This window comes from Pocillopora damicornis, chromosome 11, assembly GCF_964200805.1.
Source record: "Pocillopora damicornis chromosome 11, jaPocDami1.2, whole genome shotgun sequence".
In the NCBI taxonomy this organism is placed as follows: Eukaryota; Metazoa; Cnidaria; class Anthozoa; order Scleractinia; family Pocilloporidae; genus Pocillopora; species Pocillopora damicornis.
In genome coordinates this window covers 14,559,497-14,584,893 of record NC_142680.1, presented here as the reverse complement: position 1 = coordinate 14,584,893, position 25,397 = coordinate 14,559,497, and the positions used below count along the sequence as shown (strand labels likewise).

Genomic DNA, 25,397 nt, shown 5'->3' with positions numbered 1-25,397 from the left:
TTAAAATGATCGATTAAAAGAGACAGTGACTGATATTGTGACGATCAAAATGAGCAGAAGCCATCCCCAGCTTATCTTGTGGGCCAAGTAGACAAGTTACTAACTCCTCCAATTTCTAAGAATTGAAGACGTTTAACAACTATCTCACAACTTACCAAGAGCTGTGCAACATCCTCGGACGTGCGCATGCTCTCTCTAGTATTCCACGGGCTGACGTCATCATCAAATTCTGACAATGTTCTTCCGCCGGTGGGAACCGCAGGCTCAGTATTCCGAGGTGTGTCGATCTGATATTCACTACTTCGCCAGTTATCTAGAAAGGAGAGATGAATCAAAGGAAATATGAGGAATAAGCTACCAAACCGCGAGATAGATGTGTGTAGCCACGAAAATAAATGCACAGTCAGGGAATCTTCTTTCAAAGAAGAAGAGGAAAGCAAAGTTGGAATGACTCTAACTTATTTTTTCATTCACCATCTGGTACGGAAGTCTAAATTCTCAGTCTTTAAGGACTGACGAGTAACGAGTGGCTTCTGCACGGGCTAGTCCAACAAAATTTGGAAGGCGAGGTGACTTCTTAGTTAGAGCGCTCGACCCTGGATGTCAGTGCCCGTTCGAGTGGTGATTTCTTGAGCCGCAGAAACTCTCACAGTGCTGTTCTCCACCCACGGATGTAAATGGGTGTCAGGGAATTTTCAGGAAAACCTAATTAATGCTGGAAGCAGGGAGGGGAGAGGGAGTGTCAACAATGATGGAAAAAAATCCCATCCAACAAGAGGATAGTAGTAGCAAAACTCCTGATCGTCACATGCAATGGGGGATAGGACAAGCTTAGGTGGTGTCAGCCACAACCTGGTGTGCGCGATGTCGCCTGAGAAAATATTGCATATTTACCTTTTTCGATGCCGGAATACCCTCGGGTCGGTCTTGCGAAATCACTCCTCTGAGGCTGAAAAAAAGAGAAACGAATTTTCTTTCCATTCTTCTTATGGACCTCATACTATCAAGTTATTTATTCCGAAAAAAAAGATCCCTTCAAAATCATTTGATTGTGTAGTTTGATCGTCTAGATGAGCGTATCCCAAGAAGAACTGAGGTCATCGACAGTGACTGATGTTTCCACAACCTAAACAAAGTAATCCTCAAAATCGACTCTGACCGCTGACACTATTGCGCGTGGGTTGATCAAGAAGTAATTTACCGAAAAAAGAATAAGTGTTTTCTTAATTAAAGTTTCGTCGTCCTTCCCCCACTCCACTTTAAAAAACTCCTGGATCCATCTCTAGGTCAGTTGTTATTATTGACAAAAGAACTTTCCGGGACAACTCTCACGCAGACATTCAAAACCACACGATCAACCGTTACTCCTATATTCAAATAATTCACATATTTTACTGTACCTTAGCATCAGCGCGCCAGTTAACATCGGACAACAACTCCCTCAGTTCATCATCACCTTCTAGCAAGCTTTCGATTCCCTCAAGCCTCTCGTGATCCATGGTGGAGCCATCATCTGGAATGTCTTCTATTAGACGATCTATCTCGGCTAACGTTCTAACCCCAGGGAGGAGATGGTCAGTCTGGCGTGTCCTGGAGAAAGTTCTTCCCAAGTGATCTGTGCCTCGAGGCTGATGCGAAAAGCCATACCCACCTATCCCCTCAAGGGGAAGCTTACGCCTAGATGCTTCTCTAGCTTTAACCCTCTTCGGTTGATTCTTTGCGAAACTCCGATACGTTTGTATCGTCACAAATTCGGCGCCAGTCGGAGAATTCGAGCGCCAAAAATCGTCCTCAGCAGGTAGATTTTCTTTGACCAGTCTACCACTTTTAACGTCAATACTTCCTTCTAGCAGATCCGAAAGGTTTTCCTGAACTGAAACAGATGGGCTGCTTGTCTGTAAAAAATCACGACGATAAGTATTTTGAGATCTAGCTGAAACCTGAGCTTTCCTCGAGAACTCTTCAGGATGCGGCGAATCAACGAGAGATTGTTTTTCCTGCACACGATTTTCTTTCTTGTTCACTGGTTTCTCCACGAAATCTTGTCGCACCCGTTTACCTCTAGACTTCGCTTTCGGTAAATTTTTGTATCGATCACTTGTCCGCTTCTTTTTCTCCGCAAGTGAAGTTGAGTAGCGCGTGTTCACGCTGCCTGCGTATCGAAGGTTTGGTTTACGATCCGTCGGCTTGGGAACTGGCTCGGCTAGCATCTCAGAGAGAAGATTGGACGCCGATTCGATCCTTTGTTTTTTATACTGGTCTTCGTTTTTCCTGTGAATTAATTTTAAAATATGGGTGAGGGCGAAAACTTCTGGGCTGGTTCGTTCAAAATCCCCAGATTGATATATTTGGGATGCTACTCCAATTTTTTAACACAAAACCAAAAAAAACAAAAATGCAGTATAGTCTAAATAGGGTGAAGGCAACAGTTCAGATGCGATTACTGTTAGACGTCTTGGGAAAGGGTTCCAGGGATTTCTGTCGAAGATTATAGCCAAAGATTAGTGACCAATTTTGACCCTTTTTTTTAAGTATTTCATGAAAATTTTTCATCTTCTATATATTTAACTCCCCACCGACCCACCAGCAATCAGTTAAAAAAAAGAAAAAAAAAAGGCCTGAAAACCACACAACTTGAGTCCTAATGTACACTTCTATTGAAGAGGAAATCCAAAGGATGTGTAACAAATCGCTTTTAGAAAACCTGCCTTACAATCGTAACAAACAAACTTCATTCAAAACTTGACAGTTGTGAAATTCCACTTGTGCCACTATCAAGGTTAATGCGAGACAAAGAGCCAAGAAGAATAAAAGACAATGAATCGATTTCTTACCTGCGTTTCGCGCTTCTCTCCTTGTCCATCAACTTAATCTTTTTAAAACTTGTAGAGCCCTGGGAACGAGAAATATGTAAATATGGTTCAAATACTATAGGGTTTAATACTTGCACAGACATTTAAGCCCAGTCTTTCTCGCAGCCGTTCTTTAGCGCGTTCTCTAAGGAAGCGTTGCGTGACATCTCAAGGAACGGCTGCGAGAGAGACTCGCATACACCACAGAGAAAAGTTGCAGTCTGCATTCAAGACTGATTAAGTTAACTACCGGAACGTATCCGGTGTCGGCTTGTAATGCTCGATAACCAGCTGCTGTTCAGGAAATTAGCCCGCGCTCATCCTGCCGACGACTTCTTTCTCGGGTCAAGTATCCCGAGAAAGGCCCCCATCCCCTGCATTTCGTCAGGCGACCTTAACAGTTTGTCGGTACCCATTTGTAACCCTGGGAGAGTATATGCACTGTTAGGGTAAAAAGTCTCGTATGAGACCACAAAACAAAAAGACCTAGGACCTTTCGATCCCGTGACCAGGATACTCAAGCACTGCATATTTGCAGTGTGACAGTAAAAATATGTAAAAAGATGTAGCCGGGGAAGGTCACCTCCAGAAAGATCCTCAATTGCTTTCGTTCGCCGCGTTCTCAACACAATAACAAGTCGTTTATAGGTACCTGAGTGGGAGACAAAAATGGTTGGTATTCCTGCGCTCTCAGCTCTTCCTGCCGACCTCTCCACTCCGCTTTTCTCTCTGAACGTTTTTGGTTCATCCATTCTTTCAGGTGTTGCCTGGCATCGGGGCTGGGGTCCCTGCTACAAGAGGTAACATTCATAACATTAGAAATAACAATAATAAAAATAATAATAATAATAATAACAATAATAATAATAATAACAATAATAATAATAATTACAATAAGAACAAATAGTTATAATCTGGCTTGATTTCCTTAATATATTTCCAAGGATAGTTAAAGATTTTACAGACGACGATGATTACAAATGATGAATACAGGCGAAATTTCTAAAGAAACATAATCCGTTACGCACATCCTGCAAAAAATCTCATGAATTTGATCACTGAACCTACCGACTTCGTGTCGCATCTTTAACTTGGAATACCTCTTTCAGTTTATCTTGTGATAATGTCAATGACTCCAGCTGAGACAACGGTCGGGCTTTTTCCTTCCTAAGAGTATCAAATAAAAACAGATACTTTTTTTCACGAGTCCATATGGACATACAGTAGAACCCCCACTGACTCGAACCAACCCCCCCCCCCGAACGACATCCGATTTCTCTTGATCCCGTTTTTTTGTGATTTACTATCAGCTGGCTCGAACCCCCGCTGACTCGAATCATTTGTTTGTTTGCCTTGAGAGTTAGAGTTAGCGGGGTTCTACTGTATCTCAATCTACAAGGAGGTGCATCGCAGAAAGAAAGGAAAACCGCTAATCAGTTCACTGGAGCAAAAAAAGTATAACTGACTCGTACCTAAAATTAAGTAAACTTTCGCTACATTTACCTCGTTTCATCAGGTGGCGTGGATGAAGGTACTCCACTCTTTTCGACAGATGCTCTTTCCTTAGGTTGAAAACTCTGCTCAAGTTTGGATTCATCATCCACTTCTCGATTTGAAGCGATTTCTTCACTTTCACCAGAAGCGACCATCAAATCTTCGCCTTGTTCCTCCTGACATAAGCCTTCCTGGTCATCCTGTTCATCTCCTCCACTGCTAAGTTTTTCCTGAATGTCTTCTTTTTCTTCCTTAATATCAGCTTCGGAAGCTATATCCTCGGTCTTATCTACAGGGTCTGCATGGACATCAATGCTGTCTTCCATATCTTATCGATACACAAACAAACATATAAAAGTCAATAATAACTATCTATAGGACGGCAGCCTTGTAATGAGCCGGAGACGTCCTAAGAAAACTCGCTAGGAAAGAGAAACTTATACATTTCTTTTTCATACAATGGCTGAAAAGACTTTCCAAATATGGTTCAATCTCGAGGAAATTATTTAAACGAGTGATCGATCAGTAATAAATAAATCCAATTTTTCTCTTCGTAGGCAAGGCTCGTGATAGTGTACCTTCAGAATGTGATGCCATTGTAGTTGGTGGTTTACCAACCGCAGCATTTATTTTCCTTCTCCAAGGAGCAGTGTCGCCCCATCTCCGAGGCTTTTCCCTACGCGAACCAACGGATCCTCTTGAAGACATCACCTCAGCAGAAGATGCTCTTGACGATGGATTAAGTACTTCATCAATACTTTGAATAGCAGAGAGAAGCTAAAACAAACAAAAAAACGAAAACTTAGTGTTATATATAGGTTTGGCATCCGAGGTAAAGTCGTGAAAGGTAAAGTAAAATACGATTAACAGCATAAAGTAAAACCTCGAGATTTACCTTAAAAAAAAAAACAACAACAACAACATCAATGACAAAAAAAATTATTTGACGTTTCAGTCCTCCCGTTATTTTGAAAATCCGAACTTTGTCTGCCTATTTACCTAAAGATACATAAAAAAATAGAATTATTCGGCAACTATGAAAGCACTCAGTGCAGGGAACTTCAGTCGAGGATACTCTCGGAAGGAAGCTGTCTCGTCTCAAGTCCAGTTCGCATCCTTAGGAGAAGTCTCCTACTTTTAAACTCCTACTTTTAAAAGAAGCCGAGCGGGTACTTCCCCCATTTCAACAGAGTTCGCTCTTGGTAATTCAACTCTAAAAACTCGACAACACATCACTCTCTCATCACTCTCTCACTCATATATCCTAGTCATATAACGGTACAGAAAACAACGATAAGCTGGTTGGGGATGGGTAAAGTCATTTTAAGGCCTCTGTTACCAAAATGAACATCCCTGACATTACTGAAAAAATAAAATTAGACACAAAAAATTTTGATTAATGATTTGGCAAGTATTCAGTTCACAAATCTTTTTAAATGTATATTTGATAGACCAACCCGTTTCCCACTCAGAGTTATTAAAACAATGGCAAATCTTACTACGCGCGAGCTTTTGAACTCTCTATCCATGTTCTGTGTGATTTGATCCATTGCTTCAATCCTCTCACTCATTTCCTTCATTCTCTCGTTAAGGACTTGTGTAGACACTGCTCTCGCACTTGACCGAGAGGCTGCTGGAAATGGTGACGGGTAGAATCTGAAATTGAGAAGAAAAAATTAATCTTAACTAAGCAAAATTGCTTCCAGGCAATACCTTGGTAGTCGATAGCTTATTATGCTGTACAAGGTGACTCTAACTATCCAGTCAGGGAATAAGACACTGTTAAGTAATTCAAATGGAAGTTTCAATGAGTGGCAAAAGTTTGGCAAGTGCTTATACTTTTTGACTTCTTTTTTTTTTACTCTCCCCCACTTCGATGTTGCCTGGTGTTAACAAAATGTACAATATTTTCCCGAACTTTCAAGTAACTTATCAGAGATGAATAATAAAATTTGTTTGTTATGTTGAGATGGAGGCTTGTCTACTACTTTTGCCACTCGTTACAGTCGTATCAAAAGTTCGAAACGGGGATGAAAATTCCAAAAGACAGGTACAAGCAGGAAGTTCCATTAGTGAGCCCCTGACCTCGCTTCAATAGTCTACAAGCTCTAGATCGCACGTAACTACATATCCGTGGCCTCTATGATAACAAAAATATTGTCGCCAAGTTGAATAAGCGTTTGACCCTCAGCTCGCCATGCGAAAATGAGTGTTCAACATGCTTCAAGTCGGGTAAAAGTTAAAAACTAAAAAAAGTCGGTCATTTTTTGTTTCTTTGTTTGTCATGACGTGCCAACTATTTTTGCCGTTCATTGTATCTAACAGTACCTTCATTTGCAACTGTTTCGTTGAAGAAAGGGGGTGAGTTTCTTAAGAAAATGTGGCACTACGTCGGTGAAGGAGTATAACAAGATAGTTTGGTTTAATCAACCGAGTTGATAGTGTAAATTGGCCACCGTAAAGAGTTTCAAAGCTGACGATTCGAGCGTTAGCCCTTCGTTAGAGCGCACTTCAACAATCGCTTTGACAAATGGTAACGCTCAAAACATCAGCTTTGAAACTCTTTAAGGTGGCCAATTTATATTATCAACTCAGTTGATTAAACCAAATCATCTTGTTTTGTTGAAGATTGTTCTAACTTTTTTTCCTGCGGATAACACCCTGTTAGGTGACCATACAAACGAAAGCTTCTGAGTAGTACTTTCTTAAGTTGTATCGTATCATGCCACACGATGTTGTCCTAAATTTAAAGTCTGTCGATTAAATCCTGGGGTCCAGTTGTTCCAAGGGCGGATAACGTTATCCAATGGATAAATTGATATCCCGTGGGTACGCGTTAACTACGCCTACTGCCCTATCCACCCATGGAGATTTATCCAGTAACAGCGAACAGCTAAGCCGTAGTATATATTGCGCAGTATTTCCATACGACTGACCTTTGCCCAGGATCGTCCGTAGAGTCCATTATTTCTACTGTAAGCTTATCAGGTCCCTCTGTATACTTCACGTTCTCTTGTTTATCGTTATACTCCTCTTCTTCCGATTGGTAGCTTTGATTTTCTGATGATACTTCACAAAAGAGGAAAACGACACAAAGGAAGTTAATTAAGAACATTTATTAGTATCACAATGCACATTCTGTTCCACGCATAGTGACGCGCGCAAACCCTTAATTTACCGTGCGCACTCAATCGCGTAACACAGAGGCATGTTGCCAGAAATCTATCGAAGAGAAAGAAATTTCTTCCTAAACGAACCCCATGACCTATCATTTTTTCCATAAAATTTTTCTCGCTTTTTCAATGTTCTGTAAACATTACGATAGAAAATTACGTTAGAAAATTTATGTCAGGAATGGCATTTGTGGTTATCTGTCGTAAAAGCAAAGTTTGTGTTGTCGAGATTGTTCACCCGCGGACATACTGGAATCAGTCTTTTGTTCCATATCTTACGCCAAAGCTCAGCTTTCTTTTAATGTGAATCGCACAACGAATGGATGAAATATACATGGGGTGAGAGGTTCAGATGCAGGGATTTAACCCTTATACTCCCAAGATCTCATTAGTGAGTCTCCTCACTATGTGCCATGCAATTCATTAAATGCTGGTTCAGAGAATATGGTATTTGATCGAATAATAATCCCTTAACTGGTATATCTATTGATTCTCATCACTTTTCTGCTTGATCGTACTGAAATTGAAAGGAGAAATTCTGCCTTGGTCACTCATGGGAATTAAAGGCTTAATAGCAAACTTAAGCCTTAGACCTCCTAACCAAGCCTGAAACATTTTCTTTTCGCCTGCGCATCATAACGAACAAACAGGGAAAGTCAAAATCTTAATTAAAAATCTAATGACAACCCAACAAGAAGCTAAACCGCGAAAATACAGTGGCTATGTGGGCAGTGTTTAATTTAGGCCGCCTTTTTGCGTCATCGACGCCTGAGTATTCTATTCTGACGCAAAATGAAATGATTGTGGAGTCATACTGACGCAAAAATGTCAGGCGTTCCATGCAATTCCGAGAGAGACTGGAGCCTACTTCGACGTTTTGCTTACATTGCTTTACCGATCGATTTACCCTTTGTTTGCGGACTTTGTTCTTGTGTTTACGTTTCATTATAAAACGACAACAAAAGGTTAGTGTGTTTTTTAAGCAAAAGAAAATGGCAGTTGAACCTGAAAATCAAGAAGATAGGCTGGATGAGGACAGTGAAGCTGAAGGGGTCAGTTCGACATCAAGTCAACCTCCAGAACTTCAAGAGCCAACGGCCTCAAACTCAACGAGTACTGTGAGAAAATTCCGTCTGGCGTGGAAAAATGTATACCCTTGGCTACAGTATGACGAAGAAAAAGACATGTCATGCTCAATTTGTGTGAAGCACAAAAAGAACAATGCATTTACCAAGGGAATGAATAACTTTCGATCTTCTACGCTTGAACGGCACGTGGCTCACCACAGGCAGACAACCCTGTGAGTTTGAGGCCGCGTGACGTCAGTTATTTGATACGCTAGTTGAACTCTTACATTGTTTGCAATTTGCAACAGTCGATCTCGGCAAGACGAAAGTGTTCCCAAGAAATGTTTCATAAATACCGCAAATCGTGACTTCATCCCCAAAATCCGCTTAATGACAGTCAGATAAATAAAGTTCAATTAAATTCGTTTTTCTGTGTTGTCTCGAGTGATTTTGCGGAGTTTTGAGGCGATCAATTCCTCACTTTGCACCGATGTCCTTCCAAAGGCAAAGGAAAAACAATAGGCGTGCAACTTCCAGGACCGTCTAGGCCGAAAACCTCCAGAACTTCGCCGAATTTCTTCCGCTTCCAAATGTCACTCACCTCCCAGCTTCGGGGACGTTAAAATTCGACAAACGTGTAAGAGATAAGCCAAAAATCAGTGCAATTGCCCGCCTCTAACCACCTCAAAAGCCTGTTCGATTTCTGACCTTCGCTCATCGCTCCGCGGTCGACACATGATGTGGACCGAAGTGGTCGATCATACGCCTTCGATTAACCGCATTACATTTCAAATTAATCACTAACCGAGCTCAGATTTCACCCGGCCCTCCCCACACCAGCGCATAGTGTGTCGGTCGAAAGGCGATACAAACCAGCCCTCCAATAACGATTTACTACTTCCGTTCCGCAACCGGAAAAAAATATTAGCCAATCAGAACGAAGCCGCTACTGACAGCTCCGTTCTGATTGAACTAATGTTTTTTGCACGCTTTGTTTTTCTTTTGCCTTTGGAGGGGCATCAGTGCAAAGTGGGGAATTAATCGTCACAAAACCCTGCAAAGTCACTCTAGACAACGCAGAAAAACGAAGGTGAGTGAACTTTATTCATCTGACTGATTTTGGGGACGAAATATTACCTTTTGCGGTATTTATGAAACATTTCACGTGATCACTTGCGTCTTGCCGAGATAGACCATTGCAAATTACAAACAATGTAAGAGTTCAACTAGCGTATCAAATAACTGACGTCACGCGGCCTCAAACCCACAGGGTTGTCTGCCTCCGGGCTCACCACATTCATGCTGACGCCTTGAGAGCCGATGCGAGGTGAATTCCAGCGTGCAGTGAGAGAAGTTCTCGATGAAAAAGAAGAGGCAGTGCTGGTTGGATTGAAACCAGTAAACTGGGCAGCAGAGGAATAGTTTCCAGTGCACAAGTATAAAAGTCTTGTGTCTTTCCTTGCACAGTTATAGTGCCAGTACGTAGGTTACCTCAGTCATGGAAAAAAAATGCAAGTTACAAAAGTAATGTGACGGCGAATAACATGCTGGATTCCATTGCTACAGTAACACGAAATGGAATTGACAATAAATTGCTCCATTTGAGAGCCTATTCATTGACAAAAGCACTGACATAGCTGTCCACAAAAAGCTGGCTATTTATGGTCGTGTTCTTGATATGACCCACTTTGATTAAATTCGAGATTGAACACTGTGTAGGGGGGGCATTCTGCGTAGTCAAAAGATTTTATAGCTCTTCTAACACTTAACGATTGTAAAAGGATCTCACTTGTTCACAATTATCAGGTGTTTTCGCGCTTGACTTATTCTTCTACGTCGAAACACTCGCACCAACGGACTGCATACGAAGCTAGTTTTTGAAAAGTGTGTGTAAATAAAAAACTACAAATCATGCGAACCTTACCTTTTTCCGATGGAAGCTCAACCTGCTGATCAACAATTTCCTCTCCCTTTCCTTCTTTTTCCGAGTCTATTCCGTTTGCAGACGTCATAGGGGTACTCTGAACTTCCAACCACTGATCATGGTCTATATCAGCTACACTAAGGAACTGCCTCCCCCTGGACACCCCAGTAAGCTTTGAAACAGCAGGGGCAACATCACCAGGCTCCCTTCCTTTATCGATTCCTCGCTTAGAGAGAGGTTTGTCAATGACAGTTTCGTCATCATCAACTGGGTGGAGATCTCGAGACCTATCTATCACGTCAACACCCACTTGGTTTTCTTGATAAGGTTTGGGCATTTGAAGGTTCAAAAAGATGTCTGGCGGCAAGATAGGTGCGTGGGATGTCACGTGATCCGAATCAACACCCCCTTCATCCGTTTGAATACCAGACGTTACAAGGTCTCTCCTTGGTAACGGCTGCGCGGAAGCTTGCTCTGTTTGCGAGCTGGAACTAACTTTCAAAATATTAGTTGCACCACGATCGAGCATGCCCGGATGAAGAAAACCCACGGGATCATCCTGGGGAGATCTCCTCACTTCGTCAACTTGAATTCCAATGGTTCTCCGCGGTTGTCGACGTTCGTAGGCCTTCGTTCCTTGTCGTTCATCACCAGTCCCCTGCCGTGCAGTTTCAAAAAGAGACTTCCAACTGGGACTTCCACTGCGATAAGCAGACATTTGCTGATCAACTTCGTGAAGCTTCCGTCCAATTCTTTCTTTCATATGCCGCATAGACGGGGGGCCTGGTATCTCCTCCCCGAATCCTTCAGGCTTGGATTCCTTCTCCCCTCTTTCTTTACCCTTTTTTACGCTCCTGTTCCCTCGGTCCCCGTGCTCCCGGAAAGAAAAAGGTTCTGGACTTTTCTCAACCCGGAAATACTTTTCTTCTTCGGAAACATCCCAAGCCTGATCAGAAATCTCGGATAATTCCAACTCGCTCTCACTCAAGCTAACCTGTTTTTTAGAATCCTTCTTCGGAATGGGTTTCTGCACTGATTGCTCTTTAGCTGATTTTGGTTTCTTAGAAGCTGGTTCTTTCGCCGGTTTTTGCCTCTTAGGAGGTTCTTTATCGACTCTTCTTGCTCTTTTAACGGGTTGCACTGTTATAACCTTTCCCTGGATGGATTTGTTGCGAGAAAGTTTTCCTCCTGGCCTGCCTTTAAAAACGGGAGATGAAGAACGTGGTCTAGTCTGCTTTTCCAAAGCATGCCTTCTTCTTTGTCTAAAAAGGAAAACGAAAGACGAACTCTAATTCTCCGGTTGCAACTAAACCGGAAAAAATATTGAAAAAGTTGATCGTTACCCTTATCCACTCCCTACTTGTCGAATAAGTTGGCGGGAAATCTAAGGTGAGTTTGTTTAGGCAACGCAACAAGCCATTCCTTCCACCATACCGAGTTCACTCGCATTTGCGACTTAGTTATCGAAAAAATACGCATGCACGTAACTCTCGTTAAATATGCATGTTCCCTGCTTAGCTTTTAATTGTTAGTTGCCTGGGGGAGGTAATAGCGAAACAAACTACCGCATAATTTGAGTCGCTCGAAAACTACAATCTTAACTTACCCTACCCACCCCACCCCCTTCCTCCCTTCTTCCCTCCTGATCTTTACTTGCAACATTTCCTACTAGGAGACGACCCATCAATAGAAGGGGATGGGGGGGGGGGGGAGGGGGGCAACACAAGTGAAGGAGAACCTCGATAACGTTACGTGAACAATTTTGAAAACGATCACAGCCCTTTTAATGCTCATTATGTGAAGAGCAAAAAACATTCAAACATTCGATCCAAGGAATAAAGGAAATCATCAAGAGCCAAAAAAAGTAATTATGTTGATTAAACACCAAACTCTGAGGGATGATCAACATAGGTATGCAAGGTCACCAGTGAGAAAAATCAACTCTTTAAGATATTGCGATTAAAAGGGAAGCCTAACCTTGAAACTGTATTTCTCCTGTTTTCTTGTTCAATAATCTTCTGAGGTTGCCTCAGTCTATTTTCCTCATTGGGTTGGATGTTCTCCTTTTCTTGCCAGTGACGCGTGCGTTTGCTGAATGGTGCAAGTTTCTCCCTCAGATCCTTCTCAAATGCCAATATTTTCTCTAAAGGAATAAGCTTCGGTGTTTCTGCTTTCCTTGGAGCTTCTAAAAGCGGCCATGCTTCACGAAGTGTAGGCGGATTTTCCAAAAGTTTCAATTTTCTTAGGTCAACTCCATTTGAGGATGCTTGATTTTCAGGCATACGTAGTAAGGCCCAGTTGTTGGGTGCAGTGCCATGTCCTTTTGGTTCAGCGGTACTCTTCCAAAGTTCTTTCTTGGGTTGAAATTCCAAGAGTTTGATTTTGCTCAAATCTGGGATACCAGATTCAGTTGTTGACGGTTTTGATTCGGGTAACTGCAACAAAGAGTGGTCCGTACCTCGCTTTGGAATTTCAAGAAGCCTCATCTTGCTCAGGTCAAGTTTGCAAGATGCATCAGAAAATGGAAAACGAAGCAAAGGTAAAGAAGCTCTACTTTGATCTTGATACTGTGATGTTGGTGGTTGCGGATTGCCCGTAGGGTAGTAAAGTTGATTCTGCAGTATTGAGGCTTGCTGCTGTTGTAACAAAGGGAATAAAGGCAAGGGATCTTCCGGTTTTGGTTCCACTCCTGATTCAGTTTGAACCGAGGCGGTTTTTGCCACAATCTGCACATCAACACGATTGTCAATACTTTGATCAGATTCGCGATGCATGTGACCTTGCCCAGCTGAAATCCCAGAATGCACTGGCATTTGAGAGCCCGATGACGTCATTCCCTTATGATCCGTTTGCGACGCCGTTTCCGCACGGGTTGTTTGTCCATTGTTGCCAGAGGGGGTTGGTATGTTCAATTCTGAGCTTTGAACGTTCCCCAGCATTGTTGGTATACGAAGAACAGGCATACCAGCCTGCACAGTGTCACCAGCATCACTACCAACACCAGGCCTACAAAAAATTTGAAGTAGAATCAATATTGCTCAGATACTGGTTTTGGTTCGCATCTGACTGGTTGAGAAGGTGGCCAAAATTTTATTAGTCGACCACGTTACGCTATCGAGTAACCAGTCATCTCACCTCACAACAAGAACCAGTTCCATTTGACTTTGAGACACTGGTACCGTCATTGCCGAGGACTGACTCTTCTCATTTGAATCTACTGTGATTCTTGGCTGCACTTCCTTAGTGACCACGCCATCCAATTCCTGAGTGACCACGCCATCAAATTCCTTTGTGACCACGCCATCGATAGCTTGCGGCTCTTTCTGCTCTCGTGAAGATTTCTTTTTTCTTTTTCCTTGACGTGACGGAGCTGTTCTAATCATGGGATGGGTGGGGATTGATTTTTCTTCAGCTGCTAAAGATGGTCGGTGTATTTGTGCTATGTCTGTTCGAAGAATCAAGGTAGGAACATACATTAATCATAAACCGAATCGAAAAATGAACCTTTAAAAATTCAGAGAAACTACACAAGACACGAACCGAAGAGTGCACAACCAAGCTGAGACTGTTAACAGAATTACTTCTGACTGGTTAAGGTCACTCAGAGAGCATAACTGTTTAGTCATGACAAAATTCCTTGTTATAACACACATGCAAACGTCTGTGAGTTAAGAGAGAAACTCGCTAAGATCGTTAAGGAATTAGAAGTTTGGTAATACAGAAAAAGATTTAAAACGCGATAATAATCCAAGAAGGAACAAGAATGTCAAAGGAAGAAGAAGACTGACACGAATTGCAGGAGATCACCTTTAAGACTTTTTGCTAAGTTAAAAAAATGCACTTTAAACGGTAAATAGAATGCTGTACCATCGCGCTCTGGTATTTTCCAATCAACCAAATCTTCCTCTCGTCTTTTGTTTCCAGGCTGATCGCTTTCATTCGTCATTTTTTCCAGTTTGTGTTCCTTTCTTTTACTTTTCCGTGAACGTTTAGACTTAGCAGGAGTAGAAGTTACGACTTGTTTGACAGAAGAAGTTAACTCTGTAAGGGAAAGGAAACTATAGCTAGAAAGCAATTTGAATTAGTAACGTCTCCACTTGAGTAAAGTGGCGCCTTAAGCCGGAGCGTATCCCTATTTCCGTAACATGAAGCGACTAAGAGTATCACTACTGCCCCCCCCTCCCTCCCCCCATACTCTCCCTAGATAGGATCATCAGCTTTCACCGACAGTTTGCCTCTACCCATTTATAATCTTGGGTGGAGAGAGCGGCATTTTTAAGAGCAAGGTGTTTTACCCACAATGACACGGCCACATCTCGAGCCCAGGCCTTTTGACCCGGAGTCTAGCGCGTTAACCGTTGAGCCACCGCTGCTCCGCTAAATGATACCACGTGGTAGTTAAAATGGGATTATTTACTATTCATACCTGGATCAGAGTGATAAGTCGTCGGGCTACCAGGGAAGTCACTTTTCCCATTGACTCGCGGCGAGTGTCGCTTTTTATACGCGCCACTCAAATCCTTTTCTTCGTCCGTTGTGGGACTATGTATAATAATATTCGGGATGTTTGGTTCACTGTTCGATTTGGGAATGCGATCAAGGTTTCTAATGCGTTGAAAATCCTTTCGAGGTGGCCTTGAGAGTTCTATCCCTTCTTTCTGGGCTTGTGCTGGGAATTCCCTACTTGACACTGTTTTTTCTCTCCGCGTAGAAGTCTTCAAATCACTCTGTGATCGTTTTAGCATATCCGGCGTTGACTGATAACCGTAATCGCCTTGTAACCCTCTTCCTTCACCAGCAATACTATTTCGTTTCGCCGAATTGTTTTCAGATCTTTGGAGATTGGAGTCACTTAGAGCTTTCCGTAAGGGTTTTGGTGGCGTGGCTGCGTCTGTTGAAACAGGCGAGCACTCTCTAACGTCACGTATTAGTTGTTTCTGCGGAGAAATCTTTGGTCTTTTGACCTTGATATCAACTATGACCTCTGTATCCAACATCCATGGCCAATAAACATTTTGCAAACACCATAAACTATTCACCAGAAGTGGAAGCGAGACATTAACCCGCATCACTGGAAGCGACTCGGTGCCACCAGGAGCGCTGCGATTGAAGTTACTCGAAGGTAAAGATGAACCTTCCATGGTCCAGCGACTGAGCCAGGTCAGACTAGGAAGAAGTTCAAGTAGCTGACTCCCGAGGGTCCGAATCCCAGGGAGGAAGCCCAAGCTAGCTACATCATTTAAGCTACTGCTGCGTTTTATCTCCGTTTCAGACCCCATAGTTGAGGTTGTGGTCACTGGTTTGGGTCTGGAGGAACGCACATCTGTAAAGCTTTGGCTTCTGAAAAGACTAGAGGGGCCCTTGATGGGTCTGGCTGGGGTATCATTGTGTGTCTTCTGCTGCAGCATCGAAAGTGACTTAGTGTCTGAAACTAAAAGCTGTTTGTTGTAAGAGGACAGCAGTGGCACGGGATATGTTGCCTTACTATGATAAGTCATCACAGTTTTGGACACAGTTATGATGAAAAAAGTATCCAGAAACTGAAAATAAGATGGCTGCGTCTCAAACAAGGCCGTTCCAACTGCCAAACCTCCACCATCATACATTATGGCTTCTACTTCATCATCGGCTGATTTGTTCCCGGAAGCCTCCTTAATGTCGAAAAACTGATCGCAAACCTTGCCGAACAGTTTTTCTCTTTCATCCATTTCTTCTTCCCAATCCATGCACTTCTTACGATAAAAAACTGACAGGGGTTCGTCTTGGCGGTCTGCGTCGTTGTCTTCTCCCACAGTGACTCCTCTAAACTGGGCCATGAGACGCTTCAGTTTTGCTCTTCCACTCGCTGTCTGGACCACGTCTGGGTTGTTGAAGAACTGAGCTGTAAGTTCTGCTGTTGCTGTACTAGGAGGCAGCTCCGACAACAAGGTCAGCAAAGTGTCGATGATCTTGTCTGTGGCACCAAGTAAAGAGCTGAAGGGAGCTAATCTCGTGGTCCACAGCAGGGTCTCCCAACAAATTGAATGGATTGTTGTAGCCTCCTTAAGAAAGACATTTATAGTAAAAAGTAGTATAAATTTCAAACAAAAAATCAAACAAGGTCAAATACGTCAAGTACTTTAAAGATAGATAAAGACTACACTCTGTTAACAAACGAACTCTCCGACGGAAACTTTGCACATGAAAATAGGAAACGTTCTGCTATGTGCCCACACATCTCTCTGCTGAAAAATGTCAAGTGTGCGCAGGAGAGGGAGTGAAAAAAAAAAACTCCTCTCTTCCCCCCGTGTTACCCTCGCGTTTCACACCCGTTTTTCCTAATCGCCTCGTGCAGCTGGTACAAGGTTTGCGTTAAGCTGGAGTTCATTTGTTGCAGTTTCCTCTAGATAACGAACTCAAAAGTCTCTACTTCAACTGATTAGCCGGCATGAACATGCTCACCTCCTCACTACCTGTAGACTGGCTCCTTAGCTCTCTGAATTTCCTGGATGATTTGCTCATCTTATCCCGTGCGTGTAATAGCCACATAATCGCACAGAAATCACGAAAACTGCACAGCGCACCTCCAATCGAAGATGGCGGTTTATGATAAGTTCTCCTTTGTTTTTCACTGGAGGCTGCCTCAGGCTTTCTTTTCCCTAAAAGAGAACATATTGTTGTTGTTGGTTTTTTAAAATTTTTTTTTATTTTTAAGAAAATCCTCCAAAACCCAGACAAACTGTTAGTAACTTAAGAAAAACCTCATTCACCAGAGACTCTTTCAGTGAAAAGCCATTTTATTCACAGATAAATTTATCCATACGATAAAAATTTATCCGTTTTTAAACCACCGGGGACTGTAGGAGTAGATTCCCTTTACTTGGGTGGGGAAGACTGTCTAATATAACCCTGATAGCCTTTTGCGGATCTCTTCAGTATATTATGAACTTTTTTCACCTTTTTTCTTCGGAGACACATGACTGGATTGGTCTGCTTCAATGTCACGGAAACTAAATCCACGATCAGCATATCCAGCCAATGAAGAAGGCACTGGAAAGTCTGCATCAGTTCTTATCACATTGTACCAGTTCTCTGACGTGCTGACAAGCTGTTCTGTGTACCACCTCACGCATGGAACCAAACAGTTAGAAGCTTTGAGCAGAAGAAAGATCTTCTGTACAATGTTGGCCACTTCAGAGCGGAGCTTCTCTTCTTTTTCTGCTAGAGGTGACAAAGTTTCCTGACAGAAATATAGTAACAGTTAAAATAACGAAACTTTATTAACTACAAGAAAACCATGGTGGGCCTGCCTAGAAGGCAGTGTTCTCCCTTATTTTAAGCATGACAGGTAAAATAAATTTTCAAACCGGTAAAGCAATCCTTTTACAGGCTGAATTTTCAAGAATTCCAAGCAATATTAAACGGTAATAAGAGGTACTACAGGTGGTAAATGTTACCGGTTACTGCTCAACAAAATTGGGCGGAAATGATTCAAAATCACACATTTTTCATCTATTACCTTCTTGGCATTCATCGGTTGTGGACAGAAAGACGGTGGAAAGGGCAGATAGAATTCCTCGGGTACAATCCACTCAAACATTGACGTCATATTCTTCAACTGGCTCACCAAACCAGTGAAAATTAACGGCACTAAGTCGAGATTCGCCACCAGTCCCGCCTCAAAAACCCGAGAAACTTCTTTCACAAGTTTGTCATCCGCCTCTGTTCCGACATCCACCACAACGTGCTTAATTGACCTTTGACCCTTCGAAGAATGAAGAGCTGGCTTTTCTTCGGCCAAGCTATCTGCTCGCTCTTCAGCGGCTGAAATAGTTTGCTTGAACGAAGGACTCAGTCTTGAAAATGCAATGGCGTGAGTAGTGATCTCTTTCGGTGGTTGAGGGAACATACGTTGACTTTGTTGATGTGTCTCACTTTCGGATAATCTAGAAGTCACGACTTGGCTTGCGAAAGACAACAACAACGCGTTTTTCCAGTCACCCAAATTCTTAGCTAACCAGGCTGCTTCCAATATAAGCCCTGATACAAGCAACAGTTCTACGGTGCTGTTGGCACTCCAAAGCTCATAAACACCCTGGTCTCGCACAGCTTGTGCTACTTTGGCCCTATCAAGCCCAATACGTTCCGTTACTTGAGAACGGTCTTCAGAATCTTCATTCGTGTTTTTATCGAAAGAAAGTTCGTGGAATGGTGGAAGCTCAGTCGGTTGGTAGGGAGGATAAACATAGAGAGACAGATTTGAAAAATAAGCCGACATGAACCTTGCAAGCGTTTGCACCACTTTGATACCTCTGTTATCCGCGACTCGTGCAACAGGATAGTTTTGAAGTAGAACCTCCATGAGTTGATTTGAATTTGGATGATGGCTACTCCTTTGAAACGAGCTTGCCGCGCTGGGGAGCAGAGAAAAGTGTGCACTGTTTTGAAATTCATCGCACGAAAGCGACGGTTCGAGTAATGAGTAGGCAAGATCAAGAGCAGACCTAAGATCGTACTGCTGAAGCTGAATATAGAGAATCGACAAAAGAGTCTTGGAGTCCTGTTCAGTCACATTGCCACTTGGGCTTCCTGTGGTATACAGCCGTGCGGGGGAATTAAGACTTTCAGTGCTTTCTCTATAGGGTGACTCATACTTACGGGACTTTTCGGGACTATACTCTTGGCTTGTCCCTCCCTGTACGCTTGACCGCCGCCTTGAAAACAAAGAATCCTGAAGCCCCTCTTGCGATAAGTTTTGAAAGCTGCCATCTAAATAAGCGCTGACATCTGAAAAATACGAAGCAAAAGGTCACTCCTTTGAGAAAGAAACAGAGGAAAGATTACGGAATATTTTACCTATTAACTGTTCATCTCAGAGGAAATTAAGTATTCGAATTTTGGGGTACAGATTGTACGTAAAACCTTCGAAAATAATAGAACTGTCTACAATGATAACACCCCCCTCCCCACCCCAAGTTTATAATGATCCTGTTCACGACGTTCGAAGCAAGAACATATTAACTAACTGACATTCAACAAGTGATTAATAAATGGTAACAAATAATCAGTAATATAATAACAATATAAAGGGGCTAGCTCGAAAGCCATAGTTCCCCTATTCTATGGAATTCGACAATGATTAACTAGTAAGCTTCTTTTAATTTCGCCTGTTAATTACAAACAATTTTCTTATTTTATTGCGATTCGATTTTTTGTGAGACTTTTGTTACATACAACAAGGCATTCCGCGTTTTAGGATATTCCGCCTATCCATGTCTTAGGATATTCCACCATTCCACCGTTCCACCGCTCCTCCCTTGCATTATTCCTTTGAATAACTCAACGTGTCTTATTTCGCAGCTTGCTCGCATCGCAAAGTTAGTGTCTCTTTCGGGGGCAAAAGTGGCTGATTCAAACGAAAAAATGCTGTTTCCTCAAAGAAAAAAATTTCCTTTAGGTGTCATGATACGCCGATCAGATCTATTAAGATATTTCTGCATGAAAAATTGTGTTTTTAATCGCAATCCTGAAATGATTGTGAGATGTTTATCGTCCTCCTCTATCTTCTGTAATAAGAACTAAAAACATCATGCACTGGTGGCTATAAGCCTGAAATCACTTCAGGAGAGAACTCAAATGTGCATCGGGCGCGAATGTCAAACTAATAAGACACTAGGAAAAAATATGAGAACAGCAAGAGGCAGCGGTAAACATAGGGTAAAAACTGGATCAAGATCAGAATTCTATTGTTACCATCACTTACTTATTCATTCGCTCACTCACTCAGGCTTATTTCGACGACAAATGTGGCTTCGTCTCCTTTCTTACAAGAAAATGTTGAGTTGCCTTACTGGAGAGCACCGGAAGTAACAACGGTAGAGCCGCCATATTGTTATGTTTTTTTTTTCTATGCTTTCCTTTTTTTTTAAGGAAATAATTATATCTATGGACCAGCTGGAAGATTAGGCTTAGCCCGTTAGGTTAGCCTGCCGCGTGTGAGGTTCCTGGATGTGTTCGCTTAATAAAAAAATCGCGCCGCGGCTATCGAGCCGGAGAGAATAAAGATTTCATATGTATATATAACCAACAAAAACACAAACAAACAACAATAACAACAACTTAACTCTGACCTTCGAAATTCTCTGGCTTTGTGGTATAATCACTTGGGATTCTGACATCCAACAGTTGAAGTTTTTCCTGAATCTTACATAGCAGCTCGACCATTTGTGTTTCAATGCTTCCTTTGGTTTCTCCTTCTTGCGCCGAGAACAACGAAGTCCGGCGCTTCTGCATCTTCTTGCACACGTCGGAGGTGAATTTATACAGCAAAAGCCACGACCCAGTGAGATGCGTCTGACACACAGTTCGCTGTTGCGCGTCTAAATTTGAAATGCTGCCATCATTTCCCGTCAAAGCAGCAGTTCCTTGTGATTCAGCTGCTTTATTGACATCATCCTGTCTCCTCTTCAAATCAGCTCCGAGATTAACCTGACTTTCCTGAGCAGATCCATTGATGGGCAAATCCGATACTTTTTCACTGCTTGACGAGTACGATAGATTAAGCAAACGCTCGGCTAACCTCAACACTCTCATGGAATTGCTAACTCTGTAAACAACGCTCGAGTCTCTTAAGAGTAGAATTTCTTTCACGATGCCATGAGTGAGATGGAAGGCCCACGAGAATACGTTTCTGTGTGTGGCATCCCACTGGAAAACTTCCAACGCTGTCCGAAAATACAGCAACGCCTTGGAAAGCTGGGAGTCTAAAACTGGGCTGGGACTTCGCCGTTTTGATAAATCACCAGGAGAAGATGAAAGCGCCCTAGCCGAACGAAGCGATTGTGGAATGCGGTCCGAATTTCGAAGAAGAAATTGAAAGAATTTTATCACAACGTTGACTGTGAGGTCCATTGCAGGGCCAACGTCTTGTTTCCAATTCATTCCACAAGCGGACCCCAAAGCAAGAGCAATGATGGAGAGGCTCTGGGCACGAGAGATAGCGTCTAGGCTTCCAGGTGTGTATTCTGGAAGGGAGCTGTCGAGTTCTGGGTCATGGAGTCCAAAGAAACTCATACCTTGATCTCCAGTTGCAAGGCCATAACCTTAACAACCAAAACAAACATACAGAGCAATTTTCAATGTGTGCCGAAAGTAATTCCTCAATGCAATGGTTTTGTACTTCTTCTGTTGTTTAGTTAAAAACAGTTTAAAATTTTTTATTCACTTGTTGACACTTAATAGTGGCTAGCATCGAACTTCTACAAAATCGCCCCTGAATCAAACATTAAGGTCACGAGAAGGAAGGAAAAGATTACTGGCTAAAGAAGCTCTTAATTATTAAAAAAAATCTTGTCAGTACCTTAGGAAATGTAGAGAAAAAAGTAGATGGGGTTTGCATACTGATGTTTGGGTGTAAAGGGCTCACAGAAGTTTGTGAAACTAATGTTCTTCGGCTTCAAATTCAACGCAATAAAAACGCTAGTTAGTGACATCCGAACCCATCTGAAATTCAGTTTCTCAGTTTTCTGGTTTTTAAACAAGTTAACCCTATTTATCTTAAAAGGTTTTGCTGCTATGAATAAGTCACAAGTCTCTCTTTACATGTCTTCATGTAAAGGGTATTGATCACAATATTCAAAACACCCCCTCCAATTTACACTCGCAGTCAGGCACTGACCTGGGACAACAGAAGATGACCCAGACGAATTATTTTCACTTGGAGCATCTGATAAAAGCTCTGTAGAAGCCATTCCACGGGTTGCGTTCACTTCTGATTGCAGAATGCTGATTCTACTCACAGATGACACGCGGGACAAAGTGCCCGGTTGAAGCTCTACATCAAGGTCTGGAACTAGTCTGAGACGTGAGAGAGATGAAGAAAGTTGGCAAATTTTAACCTCAGGGTAATTTAGTATTATTAACTGAGTTGATAACGTAAATTGGCCACGGCAGAGTTTCAAAGCTGGCGTTCCGTGCGTTAGCCCTTCGTCAAAGCGAAAGACGTGAAAGACGTCAGCCATTCGCTCTGACGAAGGGCTAGCACTCGAGACGTCAGCTTTGAAACTCTTTTCGGTGGCCAATCTGCGCTTTAAACTCAGTTGATAATACTAAATTACCCAGTTATACTCTCCCAACGACGCAGCACCGCAGTTTCTTTACAAACTTACCCTTTATACTTACGCCCTTTATAAAATTTAATTTTAAACTTAGTTATCGAATAATAATAATACTAATAAGATGAAAAACACTGAAGAAAATAAAATGAGAACAGGTTTAAACCCCGTCAAAGTCTGAATATTTTCAGGCTCTTTCCTGCAATTTATTTCATCGCTGTTATTATGCGAAGATCCTTACGTAATTTGCACTTGTACACACCTTGTGATGTCTCTCATGAAGCTTGTCATAATGCCATGGTAACTGGCGAGAGACGGCAGCTGCATCACTGTTACCAGGTAACCATCGGAGCTCAAAACAACAGGCAGGTGAGGATGGACAGACACAGAGAACCTCTGGGAGAGAGGATCCTTTTCTGAAGTACAGGACTCTGAGGAGTCTGAATGAAAACCATTTGCGGACTTCCTGCATAAGGAAAAATTTGTCTCTGGGAGGTGAGCTGCATAAATGTAGTTTTATGGTTGTACAACTAACTAATACAGAAATCAAATAATTTTCAAGTGACTGTCGAAATAATTCCAAATTGCAATGACTTTTCATCCGCTTGCTCTAGGAGTGGCCCACACAATCAGGCCAGTCTCTCGATCAATCAAATTCTAAAATTAAGCGAATGACGTTAAGCCCTTGTTTTCCGTGCATGAAGGCACTTAACTTGTTTCCTCTTTTGGATTGGTATCAATGCCAATTTAGGAGGAAAAAAGGATGATGAATTTAAGAAGACTTAATAACTACTCCAAATAGACAAACACAGAGGTGCACTTACTGAAATGTTATCTTGGGGTGGAGAGGAAGAAACAGAGAAGGACCTGTATGCAAAGAACAACCTTCTGTACAAATCTCTAGAGGTTCTCCAAGCTTACTTAAAACAGCTACAGAGCCACGGCGCGTGATACAGAGCACCAGAAGGCTGTCTCTGGTCCAAGCCATGTCTGCAATCCACCAAGATCTGAAAATTGAAATGTAGGGTTATTTTCCATTGCTGACCATTCAATTATACCCTCCACTCAATAAAAGGGGTAAGTTTCTTATAGAAGAAACTGTAGTGCTGACTGTCAGTGGGAGAGTAAAACAGGGTAATTTAGTATTATCAACTGAGTTGATAACGTAAATTGGCCAATTTATGTTATATAATAAGCTCAGTTATGCACGCATTCTGATTAGTTCTCACTTATGATCTATTGGAGGACAGATGTATAGATGACGTCATCATTAAAACTTTTTTTAATTCTTTATTATATAAAACAAATAGATTCCAAGTTGCCGTGCGTCTGTTCAGTAATAGATCACAGAGGATGTCAAAATGTGGTAAGAACATCAGTGACACACTCGGCTGCGCCTTGTGTGCTACTTTTTTGTTCTTACCACATTTTGACGTCCTCTGTGATCTATTACTGAACAGACGCACGGCAACTTGGAATCTATTTGTTAATTATCAACTAAGTTAACAATATTAAATTACCCTCCACTCAAAAGATTCATTCAAGGTAACATTAAAATATGGAAATTACAAAAAAATGAAACAAATGTTTTGTCATTTTGGGCAATAAAGGTCAGGTTGTAGTACTTTAAGCCACTACAGAGATCTCTCACCCTAAAATCACACAATGCAACCACAACACATGCTAACTACCCATATTTATTTGAAACTTACATTTAACAGAGTCTGATTGTGGTATTTATTTGATAAGAAATACTTTTTTCCACCACAAATTTGAAATCTGATTTTAAAAACTTACTTCCCAATAGGTGAATGGCCATTAACATTCTTTTTGGCCCCACAGTCCTTCAAGTCAGCAATCACAGCCACGGCAGTCTGTGACAGTGAGTAAAACATGACTCTGTTGTGTGCAGCAAACTTCTGATTCATGGCCAACACCATGACTTGGCCATCTGGAGATATTCTGGCAATGTAGGCCTTTCTGCTCTTCATCACTCTTTCAGCAGGCGTCAGATTGCACAAGGAGTGTTTGAAGGTTTGCCATGTGGCAGAGAAGGAGGGATCTTGACCTGCAAGAATTATTATTACCTACTAAATTTTAAGAAATAAATGAAATAAAAAATAATTTGGTGTGCCAATAATAATGAGTAATAAAAAGATCCTCTCAGGTGAATTGTGGAAAGAATAAAGAACCCTGATGAATTTCTCTCACTCCCAATACAAGGCTTCATAACTCAGTTGGTACTAGTGCCTAACTAGTGTCAGGCTGGGTTGTCATCAGAAAATTTAATAGAGTTGTATCATCTGGATAGAGTAGGTGCTAAATTTAGTTGTGCTTGCATGGCAAAGCAACAAGCCCTTCTAGAGGGCTTATGGGCATGTTCCCCTGCATTTCCTGCATCCTGAGACATATTTGAGTAACTTATTTAAGCCAGACATTGATTAATGATGTTAGAATCACTTCCAAAATGATTTATTTGCATCTTTGATCATAATTCACAAAGCAGCCAGTGCAACTGGTCTGAAAACCTACAGCCTTCTCATGACAACCTTGATTAAGGAGGCACAGGTTCCAACCCCCCCAAAGCCTGAATTTTGTGGCCCTTTTTTTTGGCAAATTCATTAATTAAAGTCCACCTGTGAGGACGGTGACTTATTCACCAGAGAGCAATTTATCTGTTGAATAGCATCATCCACTCTTTATATAACTGTGCTCAGGTCGCTGTGTTACATTCTAAGAAAATATACTTAACCCATACATAACTTCTCCCCCTTCAGCAATCCAAATATCTTTGA

General features: G+C 42.0%; 1 protein-coding gene across 1 annotated transcript in view; it reads right to left on the bottom strand.

Annotated features, from left to right (window-relative positions):
- Positions 1-25,397, bottom strand: part of LOC113684360 (uncharacterized) — a 31,357-nt gene that overhangs the window by 2,287 nt on the left and 3,673 nt on the right. The window contains exons 7-29 of the mRNA XM_089188007.1: positions 24,400-24,670; positions 23,427-23,609; positions 22,865-23,068; positions 22,167-22,345; positions 20,620-21,591; positions 18,009-19,276; positions 17,447-17,729; positions 16,952-17,148; positions 14,937-16,551; positions 14,378-14,551; positions 13,646-13,955; positions 12,488-13,516; positions 10,511-11,772; positions 7,283-7,415; positions 5,846-6,002; positions 4,925-5,123; positions 4,356-4,674; positions 3,921-4,019; positions 3,505-3,643; positions 2,835-2,893; positions 1,401-2,271; positions 895-949; positions 156-313 (exon numbers count right to left, since the gene is read on the bottom strand). Coding sequence (XP_089044133.1) covers positions 156-313; positions 895-949; positions 1,401-2,271; positions 2,835-2,893; positions 3,505-3,643; positions 3,921-4,019; positions 4,356-4,674; positions 4,925-5,123; positions 5,846-6,002; positions 7,283-7,415; positions 10,511-11,772; positions 12,488-13,516; positions 13,646-13,955; positions 14,378-14,551; positions 14,937-16,551; positions 16,952-17,148; positions 17,447-17,729; positions 18,009-19,276; positions 20,620-21,591; positions 22,167-22,345; positions 22,865-23,068; positions 23,427-23,609; positions 24,400-24,670 — 10,136 coding nt within the window. The remainder of the gene's footprint in view (positions 1-155; positions 314-894; positions 950-1,400; positions 2,272-2,834; positions 2,894-3,504; positions 3,644-3,920; positions 4,020-4,355; positions 4,675-4,924; positions 5,124-5,845; positions 6,003-7,282; positions 7,416-10,510; positions 11,773-12,487; positions 13,517-13,645; positions 13,956-14,377; positions 14,552-14,936; positions 16,552-16,951; positions 17,149-17,446; positions 17,730-18,008; positions 19,277-20,619; positions 21,592-22,166; positions 22,346-22,864; positions 23,069-23,426; positions 23,610-24,399; positions 24,671-25,397) is intronic.